We start from the raw sequence: 14249 nt of genomic DNA, 5'->3' as shown, positions 1-14249 counted from the left end.
TATTTTAGACCATTTGGGGGTTTGTCCCAGATTTTTTTATTATTATAGACTTCCCCTTTAAGAAGACCTAGGGTAAACATTTTTGTAGAGCAAGAAAATGTAATTAAAGTTAAAAAGACGAGACTCCGTTTTTTTATCCCAATTTTAGTTTTTGTTGCAGCTGTACCACTTTTCCCCTAAATTTGTATAGAGCCCAGCTGGCACCAATGGGGGACTCTGAGTGGAGATGTTGCACTGCCAGATTAAGAAACATGTGTGGGTCATTCAATGTTACCTCCAGCATGTGAAGAAGACCCATATACATTAGATAGTTGTTAACGACTAAGGAGCTACTTCTGTGCCCCCCCTCCCCCCAATACACATGCATGCTCAGCTCGGCAGATGTACATGCATTCTCATTAGGGAGAGTCAAGGAAGCGGCTGCGAGACAGTTCTGACGGTGCCTTATCTCCCTGAAACAAAAGTATCGGACAAGTTGGAATCCAACAGGAAGAACCTTCTCTTTCCCAACATCTACTATCACTGTGCAGTAGGAAAGCCTCCATGCACATTAGGTGATCATTTGGTCCCACCAGTGTACATTTAATGTGTATGGCCAGCTTTATATCAGATTAGTGGGGGTCAGACTCCTGGCACCTCCACTGATCTGCTGTTTGAAGAGCCCGCGGCGCTCTTTTCGTAGGCTAGGTAAGTGTTGTTCATTGGTCAAATGGCTTATGTCCAACTCAGTCCCTTTCAAGTGAAGGGGCCTGGGCTGCAATACCAAGCACAGCCGCTATACATTGTGCCCAGTATACTGTAAGGAGGCCGCAGCACACGGGGGAGCGATGCAGCACTTTCAAACAGCTGATCTGGGGGTACCACGTGGCAAAACCCCCAATCTGTGTTGGTGCCCTATCCTGAGGAACAAAAATCGAACCACGGCCACCTGACCAAATGCTCCTTTTAGGGGTCCTATCTGTATGTTAAAACTTTAACCTTTATTAATTACTTTTAAAACAAACTCTGAGAAAACAATACTACAAGGTAATAAAAAAATATCAGGTTGCAGTTTCGGGCTAAAGTCAGTTACTTCATGTATTTTTTGGTCGCTGTCACTCACTCTGCGCTCTATTTGAGAAGTGGTCAACCTCATGGATACTCTGTGGCCATGCATCACCGCAGGTTGCCAGGTGTGTTCTCAATGGTGAATTGTTTGGTGTCCCTATAGGTCCTAGGTATAGGAGCTTCTATTATAAATAGATGAGGAGTATTCCTATATCCCTATACAACAGACATCCGTCATTCATTCACACCAGCTCACACGCTGGGAACTCAAGCAGTTAACCTCCGAACATTTGCACAATATATACTGAGCTGGACATTGTATGCGACCCTACTGGTCGTAAATCTTGCCCTATATTGCGACCTGTCTAAAAGGTATAGATTGTCACTACCCCACCCATCCTGAGGAGAGTGCACATTTTTCATTTTACCTGGCCTCTGTGTAGGCTCTACTCCTGGTTTTGGCTCTCAATCGGTGATGGAAATCACTGACTAAACACTGACTGGATGAGCTGTGGCATAGTCTCTGGTTAGCCTAGCTTATCATCAGTCTAGTATGGCACATCTGGAGGAAGCGTACTGTGATAGTATTCAGTTCAACTAGGCATGACATTATAATTCTGCAGATCTTATTTTTCTGAGGCTCCTTGAAAAATGACAGCAGGCACTGAGGGTTCCTATGGGCACCCCCTCCATCTTTCTTTTGCAGCACTTTTGATTAATTTCCCCCAAGACAAACTCATTGAAAATCCAGCACTGCTACATCTGTGGATATTTTACCGTCAGACTCAGGCACCTCATTTCCACCAAAATCTGTGAGTTTTAAACAATGGCCTTGATTGCTGGAAGGAGGCGAACACTGTGCAGCTCTCCTATAAATGAGTTAAACTTATGCACTAAATTATTCATTGAGGCTGAAGAGATGATATTATTCACCTAGTAAAGCAATGTGAAAAGCTATTGTTCTCCAGCACAACAGCACTAAGGATAGCAGCTGATGGATATCATTAATGCATTACAGGAGCTGTTGGCAGAGATGGAAACTTAATAGCGGTGCCATCGCAGAATATCCTAAGCTGTTCTCAAGGGAAGGTGTCAGAGGCATGCCTAGAAGTGTCAAGACAGCTGGAGTTAGCACAGTACTAGAAGAAAATCCCATAAGGAAGGTGCAGGCAAACAGGATCAAGAAGAGGAAGACGAGTGAAAGCGACCCTCTGGTTCAAGAAAACAAATCATTAACTTCTAAACGAACAGGACACTTATCTGGTGCCCATCTTTTCAGCTGCAGATCCGTCAATTCCCAGGCTCTTGTGCATTTGGTAGTCCAAGACCCTTCCTGCTTGTCTGGTCCTGCCCTCGGATTGGCCAGCACCGCCCATGTGGGTAGCGTCGGCCATTCCGAGGGCAGCAGGAAATGGATTAGACCAGGGATGCCTAACCTGCGGCCCTTCAACTGTTGCAAAACGACAACTGCCAGTATGACTGAACAGCTTACAGCTATTAGAGCATGCTGGGAATTGTAGTTTTGCAATAGCTGGAGGGCTGCGGGTTGAGCATCCCTGCCTTAGACCAGGGATGCCCAACCTGCGTCCCTCCAGCTGTTGTAAAACTACAACTCCCACCATGCCCTGCTGTAGGCTGTCCGGGCATGCTGGTATTTGTAGTTTTGCAACAACTGGAGGGTCGCAGGTTGAACATCCCTGCCTTAGACTATCAAATGCATGATGTGCATCAGTTAGTCTAAAAAGCAGTGCGGCCATCTTGGAAGACAGAAGAGGAGCTCAGGAATCAGTGAATCTGCAGCTGAAAAGATAAGTAGGAGGGCATGAGGTACTGTAAGTGTTTTGTTCACCCCCCAATTAAAATTATTTTGTTTGTTCAGGATCTGGAGGGTCACTTTAATCTAGATGAGGATAGATCATCAATTTTAATAGTTTTGCTTCTGACTTCTGTGGCCCCTTACAACAGCTGATCGTGGGAGTGCCGGGAGTTGGACCCCACCAATCGGGTATTGCTGACCTAATTTGAGGATAGGTCTTTAATATTAAACGCCTTGAATGACACACGCACACAAAAGAATCACCATGATAAATTCCTTAAAATGATTGTCCTGTTAAGTATTTGTATTTAAGTCAGTACCTGAAGTTGATGATTACCTGCTGTTTATTTCCCCGAGGTCTGGTTCCTTGGTTGCTCTTTAGTACAACTTCATTATGGTAGAGCTTTCATCAGTGACTACGGTTTAGCTGCTGCGCCTACAGGAAGTCTGAGTTGGTCTGAGACACACCTCCTGTCTCATGATTGGTTCAGGCAGTTTCTCTCCTTCTCCTCCCTGCAGCTCTGCTTTGTCAGATTGGCTGCTGTGTAGAAAGATAAGTCTATCACAGGCTCACTAGGATGTCATTGGATGGAGAGGGGATCTTCATTACAGCAAAGGCATAATGCTTCTAAACTACAAATTATTAAAGGGGTTGTCTCATCTCAGATAATGGGGGCATATCACTAGGATATGCCCCCATTGTCTTATAGGTGCGGGTCCTACTGCTGGGACCCTCACCTATCTCCTAAATGGAGCCCTGCAAAATGGTGGCTGGAGGACTCCGGGCCGGCCACCACTAAGCACTCTCCCTATAGAAGTGAATGGGAGCGCACCGCGCATGACCGGCCACCGCTCCCATTTATTTCTATTGGTCCCAATGGAAATAGCTGAGCCAGCGCTCGGCTATTTTCGTCTGCCTTGCCCCTCATTAGTATGGAGTAGGATTCTGGCTGGTTGAGTGTGATGCCTTGGAAGCAACTTACGCAGGGTGCTGAATCTCCTTAAAGAGACCAGCCCCTTATGGAGACTTACTGGAAGTACTCCATGGTATGAAGACTTATTTGCAATGCCCCATGGGCAACGAATATGCAAAGAAAAGAGATATCTCCCAAGAAAGAGAACCATCTCACTAGTGCCAGCTATTGGAAATGGCTTGCAAGCAATACAACTCAGGGTAGCAGGCAGGCAGGTGTGAACTACAGTATACACACATTTACAATCTCTATAATAGGATTAGGCAATTTGAAAGGCGTTGTGCAGTGGTATAATATTGATGACGTATCGTCAGGATAGGTCTTCAATATCAGATCGGTGGGGGTCAGATGCCCAGATCCCCCAACAATCAGCTGTTTGATGCGGTGGCAGTGCTCGTGCTGTGCACTCTTTCTTTACCTGTGCATTGTGTCCATTGTATCAGTAGTGCAGTGTAATTACAGTGCCATGAAAAAGTACTCATACCCCTTGAACTTTTCCACATTATTATCGTGAGATGTTCAGAGCTTGATATATTCTTTTTATAACCTTACCCTGCTGTACACTTCTCCACAACTTTATCTTTGACCTGTCTGGTGTGTTCCTTGGTTTTTATGATCCTGTTTGATCACAAACGTTCTCTAACAAACCTCTGAGGCCTTCACACAACAGCTGTAGTTATGCTGAATATAAATTACACACGGGTGAACTCTATTTACTAATTAGGTGACTTCTGAAGGCAGTTGGTCACACTGGATTTTATTTAGGGGTATTGGAATACAGGAGGCTGAATACAAATGCACGCCACACTTTCCAGATTTTTATTTATAAAATTTTTTGAAAACTTCACTTCACACATAATTGCTACTTTGTGTTGGTTTGTCACATAAAATCCCAATAAAATACATTTAAGTTTGTGAGTGTAATGTGAAAAAGTTCAGGGATATGAATGCTTTTTCAGTGCACTGTACAACTACTCTTACCTTTCAGTTAAATGGGACTAGCAGTTGTCATTACACTAGAGATGGTGTGCAGGTAAATTTTGCAAAGTATGCAGCGCTAGCACGAGCACCATGATCCCTTCAAACAACTGATCGGCGGGGAGTCGGAACACCCCACCAATCTGATATTGATGACCTATCAATGAGGATAGGTCATCAATATTATACCACTGCACAACCCCTTTAACAGTCCTTAGGTATATATTGCCATAGAATTTTTGGGTAACTATGGTGACCAGGCACTCTGTGATTGCACTCTATACAAAGGAAGAACAGACAGCAGACAGTCTTTGTATTTCATTAAAGATGAGGACCTGTCCCCTCTCCTGACATGTCTGTTTTAGACACTACTCGAATCCTCCCTCGTAATAACAATTCTGGAGCATCTTTTCATATAATTCTCTGATATGCCATTCCTCTGTTATTACTTCTAGAAGTTTATGGATACTAACAGGTTGATGTGACCAGATGGGGGTTTGTCCCTGCAAAGTCTGACACTATCCAGTCAGTGCTGTCAGTATCAGACTGTGCAAGAACACCCCTCCCCAATTGGTAACACCCATTTGGACCTTCATTGCTAGTAATTCATAACTTTTAATAGGAATAATAGAAGAATGGCACAACATGGAGTCATGTGGGGGATGCAAGTAGCTACTAAGGCTACTTTCACACTCTCGTTTGGTGCGGATCCGTCTTGTATCTGCACAGACGGATCCGGTGTGAAAGTAGCCTAATACAGACATGTCAGACAAGAGCCACGTTATACAAGTACAATTTAGCAGTGCAAACCAGAACAACTAAAACATGTGTCCTCTTCAAAGGGGTCCACGATCTAAGATTAAAGCTCTTTTCATCAATGTTAAAACTCAACTCGGTTTTCTAAAAAAGTTTACATAATGGCTGTTTTTCTTTGTACAATCATAGCTGTGAAGGAAGTTATCTTGGGCTTCCTTAAAGTCTCTTTCAGTCATATTATTCCTTGTTTTAGCCGCACAGCTAGATGCATTTCACTCAAAAGCAAAGGGCATCCCCCTTCTGCCAGCACTGTACTGCTGGGATGTCCTTTCCCTCACTTCCCACTATGTTTGTTTTCAGCTCTGGAGCCCACAGAACAGATACAGCCTTTCAGGTAGTTGCAGGCAGATTTTTTTAAAGGAAGTGATTTAGAAATGTGCTAATTACACCATTCTCTATTAAATGAAGTAAAATTGTGCGAAAGTGCAGTGACTCTTTAAGCATATTCTGAGCAGAGGTCATCAATTAGTAACACTACGGTAGACCTTTATTGTAGACTGATGGCAATTCATTCTTCAACTTCTAGTAGGAATAATAGAATAAGGGAAGAATAGAAGAAGGGCACAACATGAAGTATGAAGAATAGATGCTCCAGAATCTTTATTACATGAGGGATGCAAGCATTTGCTAAATCAGATATGCCAGGAGAGGGGTCAGGTCATCTATAAGAAGAATCACCTTATACACTGCAGTAAATCAGGGCAAACGCAAGCAGCTAAATCTAAACTTCGCATCTTCCTGCTTATTCTAGATGTGCGGACGCCGATCCCTTGATATTAAATTATATGAATCTTTACAGACAGAACCCAACTCCCACACACACACAAAAACTAGAAACTAGTGATTTCGTTTTTCCTTTGCCTCAGAGCAAAACTTTCATTTATATAACACAAGACTTTCTTAGAGATGTCTTCAAAGCCGGGAACCTCTCTCGTCTTATTCACTCTCCGATACTTATTGCTGCTATTAATAAAATAAGGGAACAGCTTGTTTGCTCTTAAATGCTTATCTTTAACACTCCAATTGTACAGCAGGATGATCCATGGTATGGGAGTTGAAAGCAAGTTTTCTCCAAATTGGTCTCTGGGGGATAATGAGAGGACTGTAGGAAGTTTAATCAAAGGAAGAAGTAAACCGTATTGCATTCTACAGATCTAGCGTTTCTTAGCCCGTGTGGTGTGCTGCGCTGACTTCACAGTGTAACGCTTTGATCAATACTCTCCTACCTTCTGATACCTGCTAAAAAGATTACAGAGAAATTGGTACTGTGCCTTGTGTGGTCCACGTGGGATTCGCCGCATTCACCTACACCTATTCACCTACACTTAGCATATACAGTACTGTGCAAAATTTTAGACAGGTGTGGGAAAAATACCGCAAAGTAAGGATGCTTTCAAAAATAAAAGTGTTAATATTTTATTTTTCATCAATTAACACAATGCAGAGTGAATAAAGAAGAGAAATCTAATTCCAGTCAATATTTGGTGTGACCACCCTATGCCTTCAGAATCAGTTCTTCTAGGTACACTTGCACACAATTTTTAAAGGAACTGAGCGGGGAGGTAGTTCCAAACATCTTTGAGAAGTAACCACAGATCTTTTGTGGATGTAGGCTTGCTCAAAGTCTTCTGTCTCCTTATCTAACCCCAGACAGACTCAATGATGTTGAGATCGGGACTCTGTGGGGGCCATATAATCACTTCCAAGACTCTATGGGGGTCATTTATGACCAGATATACGTCACAGATCTTCTGTGGATGTAGGCTTGCTCAGATCCTTCTGTCTCCTTATCTAACTCCAGACAGACTCAATGATGTTGAGATTGGGGCTCTGTATGGGCAACATCATTACTTCCAAGACTCTATGGGGGTCATTCATGACCAGATATACGCCACTTCTGTGGCGTATATCTGGCGCAGATTCTGACGCACCCCATGGTGTGGCAGAATCTGCGACTTCTTCCCTCACGCCAGGTCTAAAAAAGGGGGCGGGCCAGCAGGCCCATCTCATGTATCATTTTATACACAAGCCAGCAAGGAAGCGTTAATTTTTCAGCATAAATAACATGATAACTTCATTTGTTTTTTTATATTTTACTACTTTTGCGTAATAAAGGCACTTTTTTAAGAAAAAAAAAACATTTTTGAAGAAAAAAATGTTGCATCGCCATATCCCAAGACCCATAACTTGTGTGAGGGCTTGATTTTCACTTGATTTTCATGGGACGACTTGTAGTTTTCATTATCATTTTGGGGTACATGACACTTTTTGATAACTTTTTATTCAGTTTTTTTTTTACAGCAACTAGGCAAAAAGCAGCAATTCATTTTTTTTTGTTTGTTTTTTACGGCTTTCACCGTATGAGACAATATAAGATTTGCGTAGTGCGGGTCTTTACGGGTGTGGTGGTACCAAACATCTGGAAGAGATTTTATTTTTGTGATTTTTTTTTTTCCCTTTGAAAGGCCTCATGCACACTACTGTTCCGTTTTTTGCGGTCCGCAAACCACGGATCCGCAAAAATCTGAAGCCGTTTGTATGCTTTCCGCAATGAACGGGCTACCCATTGTAGAAATGCCTATTCTTGTCCGCAAAACGGACAAGAATAGGACATGTTATATTTTGTGGCGGGGCTACGGAACGGAGCAACGGATGCGGACAGCACACTGTCTTTTGCGGCCCCATTGAAGTGAATGGGTCTGCATTTTTGCGGCTCGGGAGCGGACCAAAACAACGGTCGTGTGCATGAGGCCAAAAGCGTTTTTTCAATGGAAAAAAAATATTTTTTATTGGTATTAATAGTCCCACAAGGGGATTATAATAGGAGATCTTTTGATGCTTCTATTCCTATAGTGCAGTGCATTTTAACGTCAGTGCTATACTGACATTGACCATCAGGTTGCGCCAGAGAGGTGCAACTTGCTGGGAAACACTGGAGACATGCCTGGGGCCTACACTAGGCCCTGACCTACCTTCACAGGCATCAGCACCCCATGATTTCATTTGTGGGGTGACGATGGGATACAGAGCGGGCACCATTAGCCCCTGCTCAAGAGACCTGTGCAGTGCTTAGACTAGGCCGCCGTGAAAAGGTGGCAGTCCAGCTTAAGGCCCCTTATTGACCACTATAAAAAAGGAGTATTGGTGGTCATCACAGGATGAAAATTTTTCAATTGTTTGTTTTGTTTTTGTTTCAGACACTTATTTATCAGTAGAACAGAGGGCCATAGGAGAGAGTGGACCCCATAATGAAGATTAAACTGCGCCTCCAATTTTGTAGAGAGATAAAAAGAACATGGTTGGGGTCCTAGAAGTGGAGCCCCCGCTATCAGACATTTATAACCTATCCTGTGAATAGGTGATAAATGTCAACCATGGGAAAATCTCTAACAATTTCAATTGGCAACTGTAGATCTGAACGCAGTCAATGCCATGTTGTATTCTCTGATACAATCTTATGTAAAGCTGCATATGCTTAAAAGTAGTAATGTTACACCATTATTTTTACAAATTTTCCAAAAAATGGCAATACCCATCACATACCATTCTATTATTTTATTTTATGTTTTTTAGCTTGTTCTTTTGCACAGTAATTACCCTCCACTGATGCAGAACAGATCATGGACCCTGGCAGCTCCATTCAAAGAACAGCGTTATCACCGCAATCCCAGTAACTCCATAGCCAATAACTTCTCACCGGCAGCACGTGACCTGAAGCTCGCCGAGATAGCAAAGAAGATCCCGTCTCCAAGACCGAGCACAGCAAAGATGTCACCTAAAGACAGAGTCATGCCATGTATCCTTTACGTTATTGCATCAATCCATTGTACACGTGGAGTTAGTAGGATCAGTGCCATTTATTATGAGCATTTCTTCCAACTTTAGTAAATCCAGCTAATGAATTGATAGTGTGTCTAATATACATAGTTAAAGTTTTTAAGTTATGCCCTATCCACAGGATAGGGAATAACTAGCTGATCGTTGGAGGTCCGACTGCTGGGACCTCCACCGATCACAAGAATGGGGGTTCCATTCCCTTGTTCTAATGAAGCGACAGGTCAAGCATGCGCCCTGCCGCTCCAGTCATTCTCTATGAGCGCGCCACCACTTATGGATTGCAGGGTGGTCGTAACCTCTAGATACATGTAGTGTATAATGTGATGTAATAATGAATTAAGCCAGCAATGGAGCCAATATGGGCGATCACAATGACATCATGTGGTAGAAAAGTGAATGAATGTTTTATAAGTGTTTCCTCAAATACCCTATAGTCTGGCTGATCTGCCACAAGAGGAATAATTGAAAGAAACAAAATGTCTGCCCTGAGCCAAAATCTTTCTTACACATACCTCAGTCTTCAGTAATGCCCTCCTGACACTGATCATTTGAATTTGTTTCTGCAAATCCAATCCACACCAGGCTGCAGTAAGGGTACAGAGGGGAGGTAACAAGTTGGGGGTGTGTCCGTCCCTGCACAGACTCACTCTATCCAATCAGTGCTGTAATTTTCACACTGTGCAGGTACACCCCCCCCCCCCCCCCCAACTGGTCACCTCCTCTCGGTACCCTTACTGCAGACTGCTAGCAATTCATTCATAACTTCTAGTAGAAATAATAAAGGAATGTCACAACATAGAGACATAAGACTAGATGCTCCAGAATTGTTATTACATGGGGAATGCATGAAGCTATTAAAACAGACATGTCAGGAGTGGTGAAAGGTCTTCTTTAAAATAATTAACTCTACAAAAAACATAGTAATAATTGCTGCGACATTGGCTAGTTTCACAAAGTCCTAAAAGGCCTCCTTTTTATCATCTGTACTATGGATGCAAAATTTGCACCCCATAACTTAGAGCACCAGTGAATCACATTGTAAGCTAAGTTCTTGTCAGCAGGACGCGGGGCGTTACTTCAGTAACTGAAAATGGTGAAAATAGAGCATTTTCTCTCTGACGTTCACTATATTGCTGGTGTAAAAACATAGGTCTTGATGGTCTCTTTACCAATGTGTCACATACGGGCACTGATACATTGGCAAAGATCTCTTAGCAGCATTTTTGGGGCCCCAGGTCTTTTCTATTTATAGCTCTCCTCTTAATGCTTTTTTGATAACTGGTATTGATCAATTTGTTATTGACATAATTGGTAAGATAATAAAATAAAACTATTTTCAATAAGATCATTTTCAGTGCAAGCTGCTATGGTTCGTTTCCTGTGTTGCATGCACATACCTTATAGGAACAAGCTGTCAGTTTCCTTAACTAATAGATTCAGCTTCAAAGGATGTTTCATGCATCCCGAAAAAGCCAAAACCATCTCCCAGGAGCAAATATAACACTAATAGGTAATACAGCTTGTCACTCTTAGAAGTTCTGAGCTTCTAAGGAGGGCTTTTATACACATCCATTTTTTAAAGTTTTGTGTAAACTTAAAGAGGTATAAAACCTGGATAAGAGCGTAAACAAAAGTACCTTGAAATTGTGTTGTAGTTATAATTGCCTGAAAAGAATTGCTTTTGATTATATAGATGGATAATAGCCGGGTGCAGCGCTTTAGAACCGATGTCAGGTGATGAGAACGTACCGCACACAGAGACCACGACCTATCCGGAAAGCAAGCCTATTACTCCAGAGGAACAATTGCAGATTATGTTGCAGCATGAAGCAGATACAGATAAACAACAGGAGAAGCCGACTCAAAGAGACTTGGAGGTGAGCGGTTTAAATGGCACTGTAATTAAAGGGGTAGTACACATGAACCTTTTACACGTCCTCTGCCGCTGAAGTGTAAACTGATTATTCTCACAGATGAGGCCATATAGGGTGGGTTTTACCCAAGGCATTTCTGATGTATTATTGAGCCGTCGGAAAAAAACTTACATGTGTTTTTCCAATGGCTCAGAACACACAAAAAAGCCAAAAAAATGCCTGTGTAAATCGAGCCTTACTTTGTTTGAATCGTACAAGATTCAAGAGCACATATGCCCTCAAAGCGTGTGTTCAATGAGGTAGTTAAAGGGGTTGTCTTTCACGAATAAAGGGGAAGGAATGGAAACAGAACTAGGCCTCAAGGCTAGGGAGAGGGGAAAGGTTACCTCCTAGGAAACCCCTAAACCTGGCCCTGACTCCTGTCAGTATGTATAGACCCCGAAGGTGGGAAAATACATACGTTGGAACCTAGACCCTAGGAGCCCTGAAATGCCCTCGAGGTAGTGAAAGGTGAACGAACCAGTGTATCCCTGAGGCCTAGTAACAACAAGCACAGGGGAATAACCAAATACAAAGTACAACTTCACAGGAAATGTCCACACACCATCTCTTCCAAATCCAAGCAGAGAATATCAACCGCATGGTGTGAGACCAAACGTGTGAGACCAAACTTAATAGGGAATACAGTAATGACCTCAGCTGCACCTGACAAGAGGTGTGGTCATTGCCAAGCAACAACACTCAGAATCAAGAGACTGTCAGTTAACCCCGCGTGCAGCCAGTCTTTCAGATTTTCTAACCTCTGTCACAGGAGGTACCGTGACATTGTCTCACTTCATCAAAGAACATGTCATTCATGGATGGATCAGGTCTACTTGAGCGAGAGCCCTTCTTACTGGGGGCTTTCCTTTGTGGCTCATAGTGGTGACTCCTGAACAGGGCACCCCCCATCTCCCACCCCCACTTCAAAGTCTGTCTACCCTTATAGAACATTTAAAGGGGATGTCCGGGTTCAGAGCTGAACCCGGACATATCCCCATTTTCACCCAGGCAGCCCCTCTGACTTGAGCATTGGAGCAGTTCATGCTTCGATGCTCTCCTTTGCTCTGTGCTAAATCACGCATGGCAAATGCATTTTCTGGAGTTCCGGTGATGTACCGGGCTCTCCATAGGGCTGTCAGGCAGAGGATTCCGCCCAGCAGTTATCCCGGTGACGTCACCAGCACTGATAGGCAGGCTTTAGTGCTGCCCTAGCCTGTCCATTAAATTCAGGAAATGCAGGTTCCACATGCATGCTGAGCCCCCTCTGTATTTTATTTCTCCTGGTGCCAAAAGGCCCCCAATAAATACAGGGAAAGCAGGCTACAGCCTTAGGGCTCATTCAGACGGCTGTATGCTGTCCGCAAAAATGCGGATCCGTTTCTTTTTGCAGACAGTTCAGCATGTCCGCAAAAAACTGACCCCCATTTTGGCAGACCCATAGACTTCAATGGGACCAGTTCCTCATTTTCACTGACAAGTATAGGACTAGTTTTATTTGTTTTGCGGAGGCGTAGAACGGAAGAAGTGAAAAGGTCTGCATCTAATTCCCCCCAAAAACGTATCCGCATATGTAGAATATGTTTCAGATCTTTGAGTTCAGCTCATGCAAAATGGGAGCAAAACCGAAAGTGTTGCGTTTATATTTTTGGTTAGTGTAAATTATAACATGGACTGTTTACAGGTGTGAACTGTGGAATTTGGTTTGTATGGTCAGATATAGTCCATATGTGAGTTATTTTCTTGTGACGCCTTTGCAGTAGCCATAGACCTATTATATATTTATCTGAATGACCCCCCTCCATCCCGACTTGAGTGGGCAAATGCTTACATTCGATGGGGTCTGGAACGTTGGAGATGCGTTCTGTTCACGGATAAGACCTGGTTTTCAGCATACGGCCGTCTGGTTGAGCCCTCATAGTTGCACTAATTAAAATCAGTCTATGGGACAGACAGGTTAGTTAGGAGCAATGGAGTCAGCCACACCTCCAATGCAGACTGCAAAGAAAAAAATGGGGGTTAGTCTGCACTTCCAAGTGCGCAGGTGCACGTCACCATGGCTGGAAGCAGAAAAGTAAAAACAAACACAATGCAACAGCGCTCTGCAAGCACAAATAATAAAGTAAATACAATCGTGCCATACTCAATACAGAAAATGTACTAATGCTACTTTATAAATTATTATTGTACTATTCTATTAACTGTATTATTTGTGTTTGCAGAGCGCTGTTGCATTGTGTTTGTTTTTGCTTTAACTTTAATTATCGGGCATGTTTGGTTTATCTAGCTCCTTACTACATGTTATGACGCCTATAAATCTTACAGGAAGTTTACTTAAGAGGAAACTTTTTTAGAATCTACAGGTCCTCATAAGAGATAAATCTGCATGATTATAACTGTTGTTAACTAGAAGGAAATTTACATAATGAGAACAGCTCTTCATTTGGGCAGGCTCGATACACATCACAACAAGCCTATGAGATTACTGCACCAGCTGAATTTATAAGCAGGAAAGAGTCTGCTGGGTCTCATCTTTGATCTCTCAGCAATTTGCATCCTAAAAAAAATCTGATTCTCATCTGCTGCAATCAACATCAAAAGAGGTTTAAAGCATATCATTCACCCTAAAATGTCTTAACTTTTAGTTAATAAAAGTAGCGAATTATAACCCCCTCGTGGGTTGTCAATGGTGCTCAATACTGCTGAACAGCAAACCTACCTGCTTCTTAAAAGCTACATCCCTTGCTCCAATATATTCATTTTACTCACTTATATAGCAGTGACATATTCCACAGCACAGACATTGTCATCACTCTCTGTGCTCACAATCCAGATCCCCTATCAGTATGTCTGGAGTGTGGGAGAAAA

The 14249-nt window shown here is 42.8% G+C and overlaps 1 protein-coding gene across 1 annotated transcript in view; it reads left to right on the top strand.

Moving 5' to 3' along the window:
* DNAH3 (dynein axonemal heavy chain 3) overlaps positions 1 to 14249 on the top strand; it is a 373397-nt gene that overhangs the window by 36020 nt on the left and 323128 nt on the right. The window contains exons 3-5 of the mRNA XM_044304498.1: positions 9205 to 9427; positions 10903 to 10978; positions 11162 to 11345. Of these exons, the coding sequence (XP_044160433.1) occupies positions 9205 to 9427; positions 10903 to 10978; positions 11162 to 11345 (483 nt within the window). The remainder of the gene's footprint in view (positions 1 to 9204; positions 9428 to 10902; positions 10979 to 11161; positions 11346 to 14249) is intronic.

This window comes from Bufo gargarizans, chromosome 8 (assembly GCF_014858855.1).
Source record: "Bufo gargarizans isolate SCDJY-AF-19 chromosome 8, ASM1485885v1, whole genome shotgun sequence".
NCBI classification, from domain to species: domain Eukaryota; kingdom Metazoa; phylum Chordata; class Amphibia; order Anura; family Bufonidae; genus Bufo; species Bufo gargarizans.
This window is presented reverse-complemented; position numbering and strand designations above follow the sequence as displayed.